Source organism: Neoarius graeffei, chromosome 27, assembly GCF_027579695.1.
Source record: "Neoarius graeffei isolate fNeoGra1 chromosome 27, fNeoGra1.pri, whole genome shotgun sequence".
Classification (NCBI taxonomy): Eukaryota; Metazoa; Chordata; class Actinopteri; order Siluriformes; family Ariidae; genus Neoarius; species Neoarius graeffei.
The window spans coordinates 38,860,195-38,874,440 of NC_083595.1; the positions used below are offsets into that span (position 1 = coordinate 38,860,195).

Here is a 14,246-nt window from a genome sequence, read left to right on the forward strand (position 1 = left end):
TTGAACTATCGAGTTTTAGCTGGCAACGGCGGATGGCACGGTGAATTGTGTTCACAGATAATGTTCTCTGGAAATATTCCTGAGCCCATTTTGTGATTTCCAATACAGAAGCATGCCTGTATGTGATGCAGTGCCGTCTAAGGGCCCGAAGATCACGGGCACCCAGTATGGTTTTCCGGCCTTGACCCTTACGCACAGAGATTCTTCCAGATTCTCTGAATCTTTTGATGATATTATGCACTGTAGATGATGATGATGATATGTTCAAACTCTCTGCAATTTTACACTGTCGAACTCCTTTCTGATATTGCTCCACTATATGTCGATGCAGAATTAGGGGGATTGGTGATCCTCTTCCCATCTTTACTTCTGAGAGCCGCTGCCACTCCAAGATGCTCTTTTTATACCCAGTCATGTTAATGACCTATTGCCAATTGACCTAATGAGTTGCAATTTGGTCCTCCAGCTGTTCCTTTTTTGTACCTTTAACTTTTCCAGCCTCTTATTGCCCCTGTCCCAACTTTTTTGAGATGTGTTGCAGTCATGAAATTTCAAAATGTCTCACTTTCAACATTTGATATGTTGTCTATGTTCTATTGTGAATACAATATCAGTTTTTGAGATTTGTAAATTATTGCATTCTGTTTTTATTTGCAATTTGTACTTTGTCCCAACTTTTTTGGAATCGGGGTTGTATATTGGAGGCATGAACGTCATTTTCCCAAAAGATATTCCTTCAGTTTGTGCCAATGATTGTAAAGGAGAACGCTGTCTAATACATCAGTCCAAAATCTCTCATAGGTGTTCAATTTTGTTGAGATCTGGTGCCACAGAATGTGATCTATATCATTTTCTTAATCATCAAATCATTCAATGAGCCCTTTTGCTTTGTGGATGGGCGCAGGTTCATCCTGGAAGAAACCACTCCCATCAGGATAGAAATGTTACATCATAGGATAAATGTGATCAGTTAGAAGAACTTTCTGTTGATTTATAATGAGCCTTCTCTCCAAGGGTGTATTCAGACCAGGATAGTTCGATAGTTCACTTTATTTGGCCCGAACCAAATGGGTTTTTTTTTTTTTTTTTTCATTTTGGTGCGGTTCACTTTCACACTGTACATTTTAGTAAGCGGATCAAAATCTGTCAACAAAGCCACGCGCCCTGAGGTCGTTCAGCTATTGGTCAGAGACGACACGCGCACAAAGCGTGAAGTTCAAAAGTAGTCATGGAGGCTTTCCGTGCTGTTATTCTTTTTAATGTCATCAAAGCTATGTTTTTTCCAGTTTTTACTGTTTTCACAATTGTGCGATTACTATGCTGTTGTACAAGTAATTTATCAACGACGACAACAAAGGGCAAGGCGGCTACGGAGGATAGCGCTGATGAGCGCACATCATGTTGTGACAGTTCTGGCTCTTCACGCAATAGATGAATTTCTTTTTTGCGTCGCTAGTACCGCCACTTTTTGAAAGAATGTCCCTGATTTTAATGTAGGTCTGACGGAGTTTCTTCACTTTTAGCCGACATTGTTCTGGGGAGCGCGTGAACCCCTTCTCCTTCATTTTCTCACTGAATACAGCAAACACGTCGGCATTTTTGTGTGTTCGCTCCAAAAGCTCAGATATGTGGACATCTGCCCATATATCCACAAGGGTACGCGTTTCTTCCTCGGCCCACGTTTGCCCCCTACTCATTTTTTGTACTCTGTAGTCTAGCCTACCACTGGTCTGAATGACTGAACGACTGTTGTAAGGTTCCCTTGACAACCGAAACAGTGTTTGCACTTTGCGGTGGAGTGTCAAGACTCTGTTTCCCATAATGCTCGACAAACGGCGGAAGCTCCCGAGGTACAAAAAAGCAAAACTGTCGGATTAGGTCCGGTCTGCTTTCACACCTCCAAAAGGTCCGCACCAGGGTTCCTTTGGTCTGGACCGAGTCCGACCTTGCAGCTCGGTCTCGGTCCGCTTGTTTGGTCCGGACCAGAGTTCGGTGGTTTGTATTCAGACCAACCCAAAAGGTCCGGACCAAGGGAAATTTGGATCGTTTGGTCCGGACCAAACAACGTAGGTGTGAATACGCCATAAGGGAGCTAGTAGGTAGGATAATGGGGGGGGGGCAGTTTTTTTCTTTAATTCGTCACCCATCTGTATTTTACATCGATCAAATATTATTACATTAAAATATTCGCTACCTATAGTAATTACTGTAAATCTATTTAAGTATTAATCAGCCTGTAATTTTATACTTCTGCAGTCAGGAAAAAAGCATGCACAAACCACAGTAGATAAATACTGGCTCTTTGCTCAGCAATGAAAATCACAAGGAGACAATATTAGGGCCCGGTCCGACAACACCGATAACTATACCTATAACTGCAACTATGACGATACCTGTGCCTGAATTTAGTTCCAGTCTGGAGTAATCGTGCCACAATTATTATAATATCAGTTGGTCCTGCCAGTCAGGGAAATAAATGCATGCAAGTTCGGAATAGTCATGGAAGTTTTTTCCAAGTAGTAGCACGTTATTCCGGGTCATACTGTACAACTTGGACTTCAAAACAACCCATGCGCATACGCCGGTGGTTGATATATAATACGGACACGTCACGGACTACAGAAATATAATAAGAAAGGATACAAAATACAGAGTGGTTACGGATTTTAATACGGATGGCAGTAATTTACGGATCGGTCACGGACGTTTCAGTATATTACAGATTGGTTACGGATTTCATACGGATGATGCATCGCGGATAAAAAAAAAAATTAAGAAGTCTAAAACGAATATTTGGACTGCCGAAGTTCATAATTAAAACATCTTGCCTGCGTTTATATGTTTACTTAATTAATCTACTGTTCATATTTCACGGAAAATCACATCCGTGAATAAAAGATCCGAGCTTTGTATTTTTTATTTATTTTTTTCCCCGTGAATCCATATTCCGTGACTTCATGATGCAACGAGGATGCTCAGGAAAAAGAGCACGTGCTCAGACAATGTCACATGTAAACGGTTACCTGATTGGCCAGATGTTTTATCGGATCAGGTCTAGGCCTGGAAAAATGGCTCCAGAAGCAATCTCAGCGAGACGGATAAACCCAGGCCTGGGCTATAGGGATCGTTATCGCTCTGGTGTGACCACCAATCATATAAACTGCAGGGGACCGATTTATCTTTATAGTTTTATAGTTATCGGTATTGTAGGACCGGGCCTTTACAACTTAACAAATGTAAGATCCTTATTTCTGTTTATTTATCCACAGCATTTTTTTTTTCCATGATCTTAAGTTAGACCTCATCCAGCATCAGTGTAAAGAATGAGGGGTTATTAACTTCCATTCCGCCAATTCCATCCAACCTGAAAGTTTTGTATCGTTGAAGTTGTTCAGCTCAGGTGTGTAGTAGGTGGATGTTGTGTAAGCGTTGTGTAGATGCTGCTTCTGTGCTGCAGTTTGTTTCCCTGAGGTTGCCAGTCCGCACTGCTGGCGGAGGAGGCATGGAGGGCAATGGAGTGGGATTACAGCAAGGCTTCAAAAACAACTCGGAACACAATGACCCGTTAATAAAACGTTTTTTTGTTCTGTTTGCATTTTAATCTTTTTTCTTTTCTTTTCTTGATTATTTATTAGTTACTGATTCTTGGGGGGACGTAGTGCCAGTGGGTGGTTTATTTTTGTGCTCTTTTGTGCGATAATAATCCAAAGCGTTTCTCTCCCATGCTCTCTCTCCCTGCAAGGAGCGGAAGGTACACCACCTCTGCTGTCTTTGCTTGTTGGCGGGTCATGTTTTTCCATTGGCTTTTTCTTTCTTTCTTTTCTCCATTTGTAGCTGTTGTAGCTGGCCTTGATTCCTTTTATTTTAATTTTATTTATTGTCTTTTTTTTTCCTCTGTTTGGATGGTGGAATTTTTCATGCGTGTTTCACATGGGCCTCAGATCATCTTAAGTTTTCATTAATATTACCATCTTCCATGTATACAAATATTTATACAACCACTGCACTTAATTTGAATGCTGATTTCGCTGGTAAATTCAGGAAAATATCGAATGCACTTTTCATTTATTTCTTTACTGCTGGATAAATCAGGTCTGATGTAAAAAGTTTAATGAATTACACTACCGTTCAAAAGTTTGGGGTCACTTTGAAATGTCCTTATTTTTGAAAGAAAAGCACTGTTCTTTTCAATGAAGATCACTTTAAACTAATCAGAAATCCACTCTATACATTCCTAATGTGGTAAATGAATATTCTAGCTGCAAATGTCTGGTTTTTGGTGCAATATCTCCATAGGTGTATAGAGGCCCATTTCCAGCAACTCTCACTCCAGTGTTCTAATGGTACAATGTGTTTGCTCATTGCCTCAGAAGGCTAATGGATGATTAGAAAACCCTTGTACAATCATGTTAGCACAGCTGAAAACAGTTGAGCTCTTTAGAGAAGCTATAAAACTGACCTTCCTTTGAGCAGATTGAGGTGGGGTTTACATTAGACCGTATCAGCGGATCATCAGATTAACGTTTTTAAAACGATTAGCGTGCACACAGCAACGCCAATACACGATTCACGTGCACACAGCAACGCCAATACACGGATACGCTCGGCTCCGCAGGCATCCTGCGCTCCAAATCACTCCGCCCTGAACAGCGAGTGCCCTCTGGAGGGTGCGCACTCCGGCCCTGCGCAGCTCACAGAGTGCGCGAGTGAAGTGCACGAGCAGTGATTCGGGACTGAGCTGCTGTGTGTGTGATCTCAGTGCATGTCACTTACCACTTGCAAGTGGAAGGATGGCAAGCCTAAAGACAATCATAACTACACAATGGGCAGTATTTGCATCAGTATTTGCAGTATTTTCATACTTTTATACTCTTTAATGAAAGGTGATACAAGGCGGAAGTCCGCGCCGTTTTTCAGCAGTCGCGTCACATGACCAACGCCAGCGAATCAGGAAGGTGGATGTCACAGTGACGTTGTCCAATGACGACACCAGCTAGAGCTCAGCACAGCATATCCGCGTATTCTCAATGTTTACACAGCACCGGACCAGACACGATCTGGATTGAATACGTGGACCCTGGCGGATTCCCGTTTCCAGGCGTTTTAATGTAAACGGACAGTGCATCCGCGAAGAAAACGAGACAGATACGGTCTAATGTAAACTTGGCCTGCGTTTCTGGAGCATCACATTTGTGGGGTCGGTTAAATGCTCAAAATGGCCAGAAAAATGTCTTGACTATATTTTCTATTCATTTTACAACTTATGGTGGTAAATAAAAGTGTGACTTTTCATGGAAAACACAAAATTGTCTGGGTGACCCCAAACTTTTGAACGGTAGTGTATGACACTTGTGATCATATCCCGACTTGCACGTCCAGCCATCATTCATTCGGCCCATGTTAGCTTCTCAGCATGGAAACTTCCCGTCTCTGTAGTCCTTTTGAGTTCCGGTAGCTTTTACAGAGCTTGCTTATTATGTGCTGTGTTCATTTCTCCCTGTTTTACTGTCTACTGACTGTCCAAATTGTCATTTCTATCACTATTTTTGTTTTTAATTATTTTTTTGGTTTCCACAAGTGTGATTAAGTTGCTAACAGTGTGCTTTTTTGTTTTGTTTTTTCATTTTAGGTTTTCATAGAGCTGAATCACATTAAAAAGTGCAATACAGTGAAGGGAGTCTTTGTCCTGGAGGAATTTGGTAATTACCCCCATCCTGATTCTCGGCCTGTACATGACACGGCAGTAAACCAGACTACAGCTATAATCACAGCTCAGATTGGGACAGTTCACATCACGCTAATATTTCCAGCTATAATGTCCAGCTTTTTGTCGTTACTTGATGTGTGAAGAGAACCGTAGAACTCAGAGCAGCCTCAGTCACTGACGGAGTGAGATACAGTCAGTCTTTGTTGGTTAACACGACATCAGTTTCACAGTAGAAATGTTTTTGTTGAAATTGAGTTCTTTGGCTTATTATTATTTTCCCTCCCCCTCAGTGTTTTTAGCCTCATCCTAGATTGAGAAATGTGTGCGGCTTAAATTGTTTTGTGAAGCCAGAACAAGTTTTAGAGGGATGAACTCCTGGTTTATTTTGCTCGAGTCATATGCTGTCCGTCCGATAGTTCTTGTCATTGGTTTATTCTCAGCTTTTTTGGTGGTGTAGTTTGAGCTTGAGGATTAGATAGGGTTACTGCCGTGTCTCTGTGCTTCCTTTTTGTAATGCGCCCCTCATCTTTGCTGCTATGAAAACCTTCATTCTCCAGCAGGTAAAGTGCTTGTCACCTTAATCTTTCTACTCCTCTTTCCACTTTCCTTCTTTCATTCATCCTTTCTAACTGACTGATAGTTGTCTTTCTCATCTCCATGCCCTTGGCTGTCCAACGTTTTGCTAAAATCATGTGCTTTCGCTTGTACCAGTAATCATTCCATGAGCTGTTGTAAGGCTGGCAGTCTCTAAAACGCGTCTCGTGCTCTGAGGCTGTTTATCATTCTCTAACCCCCAGTGGAGGAGTTTGCTTGTCTTTTCTTGATGTTCCACTAATGGTCTCTGTGCTCTGAGCCTAGCAGGGAATGGTTGCGTGTGAAAACAATCGTGTAGAGACACTGAATGCTTTGTTGAACTGTTATGATGGTTGTGTTCCATTACTTTAACTGGCCAAGTTGTTTGAAGAAATGATTCATTACAGATTCTTGATGAATAGACTTAAGGTTTTGATAATGATTGATTATAATTATCAATCTCCTCGTGCATGGCTTATACCCGACTCGGCACTGTTGGCTATCGGCTCATGAACGACTCGATGTCATGGTTTTATTCTATCCACGTTCACTGGATTTTGAGAAACCAAGTATTTTTTTGCAAATTCGATAAATAAAAACTTCATACAAAATATCAGACAAAATAATTTCTGCTTAGAATGTAAACGAATCGGTGAAATGATGGTAGCGATTTGTGAAAAATGCTATAATAATTCTTGAAAAAAAGAGACATTCTTGCCATCAATTTTTTTTTTTTTTTGGGTGGGGGATTTCCAAGTAGTTTTTATTTAGCCCTTGGTTGGTTGGTTCAACACGCGCCGCCATTTTGTTTTTCTCTACTCACAGTGTATGACCTGATAGCCTAGTAGTAGAATAGCCAATCAGGGCACACGATTGCTCATATCCAGTGAATGTGGATAAAATAATGATGATGATTATCCACTTACTTGCCAGTATTTAAAGTATATCTACCTTAGCTAAACTTTTTACCATTTTATTCGGTAAACCTGCCATATAGGAGCACTTTTAGTGGCGTACAACAGACCATGCAATCTGATTGGTTGAAAGTGTTCTTGCAGGGCTGCCACATTTGTCCCATGGGTTGCCAAGTACAGCCAGTATCTCGCTGGGCTGCGACAAATTGCGAACGTCATTCGCGAGAGAGTTTCAAAAGTGTCTTAACATTCGCGGGGCTTCTCAATTTCCTCGCGTGAGTCGCAAAGCGTCGCTTCTTCGTCGCTGAAATTTTCAGCATGTTCAAAAAATTCGCGCGACAAAATTTCTTTCAAAATAGCCGCAAATGCGTCGCTGGTGTCGCAAAGCCATCGCGAACCCTTCTCAAGTCAGTTTCCGTGAGGCTTCGTCTATTTCCCTGCCTGCCGAGGGAAAGCCGGGCTGCGACAGCCTGCGACTAGTTGGAGACACAACAATTGCGGTAAAATATATATGCGAATATCAATTCAGTGTGATTCCAAGTGAAAATTGTCGCTAATTCGCATATTTTATCGCAATTGTTGTGTCTCCAAGTAGTCGTGGGCTGTTGCAGCCCAGTGAGATACTAGCCTAATAGCAATGGTTGTGACACCGCGAACAGTTTTGAATGGCTAAATATCAAAATTTGAAAAAATTACTTTGGTCAGATTCAGAACAAGAGAGTGACACATTTTTAAAAATGATTATTATTATTAAAACCCTGGCCTTAGCCGTAACTCGAGCCACTACCACTAGATGGCGGACAAATTCAATACAGCTTCGTTTCCAGTAAATAGTCATGAAAGAGGAAACTTCTCCCTCACACGGTCACATTTTCTCTGAAAGCTTTCCACAGATGTTGAAACAGCAGCTATATGTTTATACATTGCTCAGAAATGATCTCCTCCGTGGTCTTTTTCTTGTTCACGCTGATACCTGATATTAGCTGTTTTGCTGAGGAGCCAGCTAATGACACTTGGAGTAGCTGCTAATTTCCAGGCCCAACTAAATCTGTTTAATTTCCAAATAACAGTATTGTTGCCTTGCTGCACAGCAAGAAAGAACTCTGTGGAACTAATTTCTGGCAGAAGAAATGGAAAATTTTCCTTGTAAACTGTAATAGAACGGTCAAGGTTGTGTGTTATCGCAAAACAGCTATGGCATTCGCCTTCATGCCAACAGCCAAGTGTGTGTCAGCCTCTCTCCAGTGGAAAGACACCACCACAGGACCACTAATGACCAGGCATTATGTGAATGTGGAATATTCTCGACACAGAGATGACACTGACATGGTAGTATGTATCTTACTAATACGAGTGTATCAGGCACTACATCATTGCTGGATTTTTTTTTTTAAAGATTTTTTTAAGCACTACCTGGCTATTTTATGACCCTCGCCTACCTTCTTGGTCCAGTTAGGGAATATATATCTTGCGTTAATCATCCACGTATGCTCAGCACTGCCAGCTGGCAGGATATTTTTGGTTCTCAACCCAGTAATGTCGCTGAGATGTTTAAAGCTTCAGCAACACTGCAGCACCTGCTACACTCATTCCAGTGCCACTCACAGTATTGTCTCTACAACCCCGATTCCAAAAAAGTTGGGACAAAGTACAAATTGTAAATAAAAACGGAATGCAATAATTTACAAATCTCAAAAACTGATATTGTATTCACAATAGAACATAGACAACATACCAAATGTTGAAAGTGAGACATTTTGAAATTGCATGACAGCAACACATCTCAAAAAAGTTGGGACAGGGGCAATAAGAGGCTGGAAAAGTTAAAGGTACAAAAAAGGAACAGCTGGAGGACCAAACTGCAACTCATTAGGTCAATTGGCAATAGGTCATTAACATGACTGGGTATAAAAAGAGCATCTTGGAGTGGCAGTGGCTCTCAGAAGTAAAGATGGGAAGAGGATCACCAATCCCCCTAATTCTGCGCCGACAAATAGTGGCGCAATATAAGAAAGGAGTTCGACAGTGTAAAATTGCAAAGAGTTTGAACATATCATCATCTACAGTGCATAATATCAAAAGATTCAGAGAATCTGGAAGAATCTCTGTGCGTAAGGGTCAAGGCCGGAAAACCATACTGGGTGCCCGTGATCTTCGGGCCCTTAGACGGCACTGCATCACATACAGGCATGCTTCTGTATTGGAAATCACAAAATGGGCTCAGGAATATTTCCAGAGAACATTATCTGTGAACGCAATTCACCGTGCCATCCGCCGTTGCCAGCTAAAACTCTATAGTTCAAAGAAGTCGTCGTATCTAAACATGATCCAGAAGCGCAGACGTCTTCTCTGGGCCAAGGCTCATTTAAAATGGACTGTGGCAAAGTGGAAAACTGTTCTGTGGTCAGACGAATCAGAATTTGAAGTTCTTTATGGAAATCAGGGACGCCGTGTCATTCGGACTAAAGAGGAGAAGGACGACCCAAGTTGTTATCAGCGCTCAGTTCAGAAGCCTGCATCTCTGATGGTATGGGGTTGCATTAGTGCGTGTGGCATGGGCAGCTTACACATCTGGAAGGACACCATCAATGCTGAAAGGTATATCCAGGTTCTAGAGCAACATATGCTCCCATCCAGACGACGTCTCTTTCAGGGAAGACCTTGCATTTTCCAACATGACAATGCCAAACCACATACTGCATCAATTACGGCATCATGGCTGCGTAGAAGAAGGGTCCGGGTACTGAACTGGTCAGCCTGCTGTCCAGATCTTTCACTCATAGAAAACATTTGGCGCATCATAAAACGGAAGATACGACAAAAAAGACCTAAGACAGTTGAGCAACTAGAATCCTACATTAGACAAGAATGGGTTAACATTCCTATCCCTAAACTTGAGCAACTTGTCTCCTCAGTCCCCAGACGTTTACAGACTGTTGTAAAGAGAAAAGGGGATGTCTCACAGTGGTAAACATGGCCTTGTCCCAACTTTTTTGAGATGTGTTGTTGTCATGAAATTTAAAATCACCTAATTTTTCTCTTTAAATGATACATTTTCTCAGTTTAAACATTTGATATGTCATCTACGTTCTATTCTGAATAAAATATGGAATTTTGAAACTTCCACATCTTTGCATTCCGTTTTTATTTACAATTTGTACTTTGTCCCAACTTTTTTGGAATCAGGGTTGTACCATGCCAGTGTCAGGACTGTGCTGAGAATAACCCACTATTCAAATTGTACCTGGTCAGCAGTTGTACCTTTTCTGTAGATGACCGGGGTAGGAAGTAGCTGATTTTTACTTTTGGCTGGGCACCGACCCGCACCAATTAATCACATCATCAGTTTTTCTTCGGCTAATCAGACACAAGGTACGCCACCACTCATGCCGGAGCAGTTCGGGGTTAGGTGTCTTGCTCAAGGGCGCTTCAGCCAGTCCTGCTGGTCCAGGGAATTAAACCAGCGACCTTTTGATCCCAAAGCTGCTCCTTTAACCCTAGTAGCTGATAAATTGCATGGCAGCAGTCAGTAATTGTAACTCTATATGGTAGGTTTACCTGGAGAACGAGTGTAATGAGAGAATGTTTCTATAGTTTATATAGAAATGAACGTAAAGATTATAACGTGTTTAACCATTTGTTGATTCTGCCATGGGCCCCCCCCTCTCTCTCTCTCTCTCGCTCACTCATGCTCTCTCCTCTTTTCTTACCACTTCCAAACTCTTGTTTTTCTCTCACGTGATTTTTCAGTTCCTGAAACTAAAGAAGTGGTGATCCATAAGTACAAAACTCCCATGGTAAGATAAAACAAGCCAGTAAATATTTTATTCAATCAAGAATATGATGTTTCAATATTTTCTCGAGTATTATAGTATTTAGTTCGCCTAAACTGTTATTTCCTCTCGTCTGTTCATTCAGGCACATCAGATCTGTTACTCCGTGCTCTGTCTCTTCTCCTACGTGGCTGCAGTGAAGGGGAAGGAGGCAGAGGGCAAACCCAAGATGCTGTCCCCTCGCCCGTTACCCAGCTAGTGCACACTTCTGCCTGCTGTATTATATTCTGGCTTTGTCCACAACCTCACTGTAAAAGCTTACACTATAACTTATTCTCCAGATTATCCACACATCTGCTTCTTTACTGCTGTCTTGAGCTTCTGGCTTACCTGCCTGTCCTGGACACTCTTCCTTACGCTTATCCACACACCCGAAGTAGTTAATCAAGATCAGCGACAAGTATAAAGATACAGTTTTCCTTCCAGCTATTGTTGTTTATCAGAATGGAACAGCAACCACTGCAGATCTTTCCTCAACTCCTATTCAGCACTGTCCTCGGTTTTTTTTTTTTTTTACCTCTTGTGAGCCATATTGCCGTGCTGCTGTCCCCTTCTCTTGCATGTGAACAGAGGTGCCCACATCCAAACCATTGCCAACATTAAACTCAGCACTGGTATGTTCAGAAGAGCGCCCTCTGTCCTAGCAAGTGCTCCAGCTTCCCCTTTCCTTAACCCGTCTTTAGAAATCCCAGAAAAATAATTCTGTATAGTCACTGGGAACATAACATCTGTCCTGTCCAATGACTATATTTAAAATGCGACGTTTTGAGGCTACGGAGCGTGTGCGCGCACACTCACGGATGTGAGCCTTAGCAGGTGACCAGAGTACTTCAGTGTTTCATTCAGCCTGTTCCCTCTGCTGTATTTCGTCCAAGGTGTGTGTACAGCTTTAGCTTTGCCTCGAGCCTACTGTACTAGTTTTACTGTAAAACTGTCTGTGAACAGCTGTGATAAATTGCATGTTGCTGTAAAAACAATGGAGAAAAAAAAAAGCAGAAGAAAAACACTGAATAATAATACGAAAAACATGCTGTACATTTCACTGGCGCAAAGAAGAAATTTAATGTTTTAAAACAAACTGTGGTTTGTTGTAGATGTGCAATACTGTAGTGGGTATGAAGAACAAGTTCTCCACTGTCCCCTGTGAGAGTGAAAGGTGTGTGTGTGTGTGCGTGTGTGTGTGTGAGAGAGAGAATGCATTTCTGAACCGCAGTGATGGAGGCATTGAGTGTGTGAATGCCGAAACAGCTGATTTTGGAGATCTCTTGTGTTCAGATATGGATTCGTAGGCGTCTGATATCCTGTCGTCAAATCACTGAAAGAATCTACATATGTAATTTAAGAAACATCCCATTTAAATTATTTTCTTGCTTGTGTGTGTGTGTGTGTGTGTGTGTGTGTATATATATATATTACACACACACACGAGGAGTGTGCCTACAAAAGTCACTGATACGCATTTTTAATGTTCTTTTATGTGGTGTTCTAATTTTAAATAGTTGTCCATTTCAGAAAGTGTATGTAGAAAATGGCGCCTCCATGAAGAGCAATCATTTTAAGATGGTCTTAAAGGCCCGTGGTCTGTAGGCTTAGTTGTAAATAGCACAAGATTTGATTGATTCAGCAGGTCAAAGAGTCTCCAAAGACGAATGTTTTGGTGCGAATGCTGAGTGACCGAGAGAAACAGATACTGTAGCATCTGAGCTTGTCAGGTCTTTTCATTGAGTTCCTCTTACTACTGAGGACCAGAGGGAAAAGGAAACTCAAGATGTTGGATGTAAATATTTCAGTGTTTAAAAAGTATTTATAGAACCTGTACAGCTTTGGCAATATGACAATAAAAGATGTTTAACCCGAATAAGTGGTCTTTATCTGATCCTTCTGCTTTATGTTCAGTTGGGAATGAATGTGAGGTTGGTTTTATTCTCTTGTTTCTTTTAGGGAATCAAAGTCTCCGTCTTTAAAGGGTGTTCCAGTCTTCAAGCCACATGTTAGAGCGACAAGTCGGGTCTGATGGACTGAGGTAATACAACCCCGAGTCCAAAAAGTTGGGACAAAGTACAAATTGTAAATACAAACGGAATGCAATAATTTACAAATCTCAAAAACTGATATTGTATTCACAATAGAACATAGACAACATATCAAATGTCGAAAGTGAGACATTTTGAAATTTCATGCCAAATATTGGCTCATTTGAAATTTCATGACAGCAACACATCTCAAAAAAGTTGGGACAGGGGCAATAAGAGGCTGGAAAAGTTAAAGGTACAAAAAAGGAACAGCTGGAGGACCAAATTGCAACTCATTAGGTCAATTGGCAATAGGTCATTAACATGACTGGGTATAAAAAGAGCATCTTGGAGTGGCAGTGGCTCTCAGAAGTAAAGATGGGAAGAGGATCACCAATCCCCCTAATTCTGCGCTGACAAATAGTGGAGCAATATCAGAAAGGAGTTCAACAGTGTAAAATTGCAAAGAGTTTGAACATATCATCTACAGTGCATAATATCAAAAGGTTCAGAGAATCTGGAAGAATCTCTGTGCGTAAGGGTCAAGGCCGGAAAACCATACTGGGTGCCCGTGATCTTCGGGCCCTTAGACGGCACTGCATCACATACAGGCATGCTTCTGTATTGGAAATCACAAAATGGGCTCAGGAATATTTCCAGAGAACATTATCTGTGAACACAATTCACCGTGACCTCCACATTGCCAGCTAAAACTCGATAGTTCAAAGAAGAAGCCGTATCTAAACACGATCCAGAAGCGCAGACGTCTTCTCTGGGCCAAAGCTCATTTAAAATGGACTGTGGCAAAGTGGAAAACTGTTCTGTGGTCAGACGAATCAAAATTTGAAGTTCTTTATGGAAATCAGGGACACCATGTCATTCGGACTAAAGAGGAGAAGGACGACCCAAGTAGAGGTCTGCGCAGGTTGGATTTTTCAGTCCCACTCCCGCCCGCGCCCACAAAGAATTATGATTTTCAGTCCCGCCCGCGCCTGCCATATTTTGTCCCGCTCCCGCCCGCAAATCCCGCATGATGCAGACGTTCGTGTTATTTCTCAGGAAAGTTCTTGTCTTGACACAGCGTGATGGTGCCCCGCCCCCTACTTTGAGTGGATTTGAGCATAAATATCTACAGCTCACGTTCGTTATTATTTACCTTGTTTCTGAATTCAGCATGTAGTGTCTCTAATAATAATAATAATTAGTG

General features: G+C 41.7%; 1 protein-coding gene across 8 annotated transcripts in view; it reads left to right on the top strand.

The window, feature by feature from the left end:
• madd (MAP-kinase activating death domain) overlaps positions 1-12,888 on the top strand; it is a 178,246-nt gene extending 165,358 nt beyond the window's left edge. For all 8 annotated transcript variants that reach the window (XM_060911682.1, XM_060911686.1, XM_060911689.1 and 5 more), the window contains 3 exons: positions 5,630-5,699; positions 10,945-10,991; positions 11,113-12,888. In XM_060911682.1, the coding sequence (XP_060767665.1) occupies positions 5,630-5,699; positions 10,945-10,991; positions 11,113-11,226 (231 nt within the window). In that variant the 3' untranslated portion in view covers positions 11,227-12,888. The remainder of the gene's footprint in view (positions 1-5,629; positions 5,700-10,944; positions 10,992-11,112) is intronic.
• Positions 12,889-14,246: the final 1,358 nt, after the last annotated feature.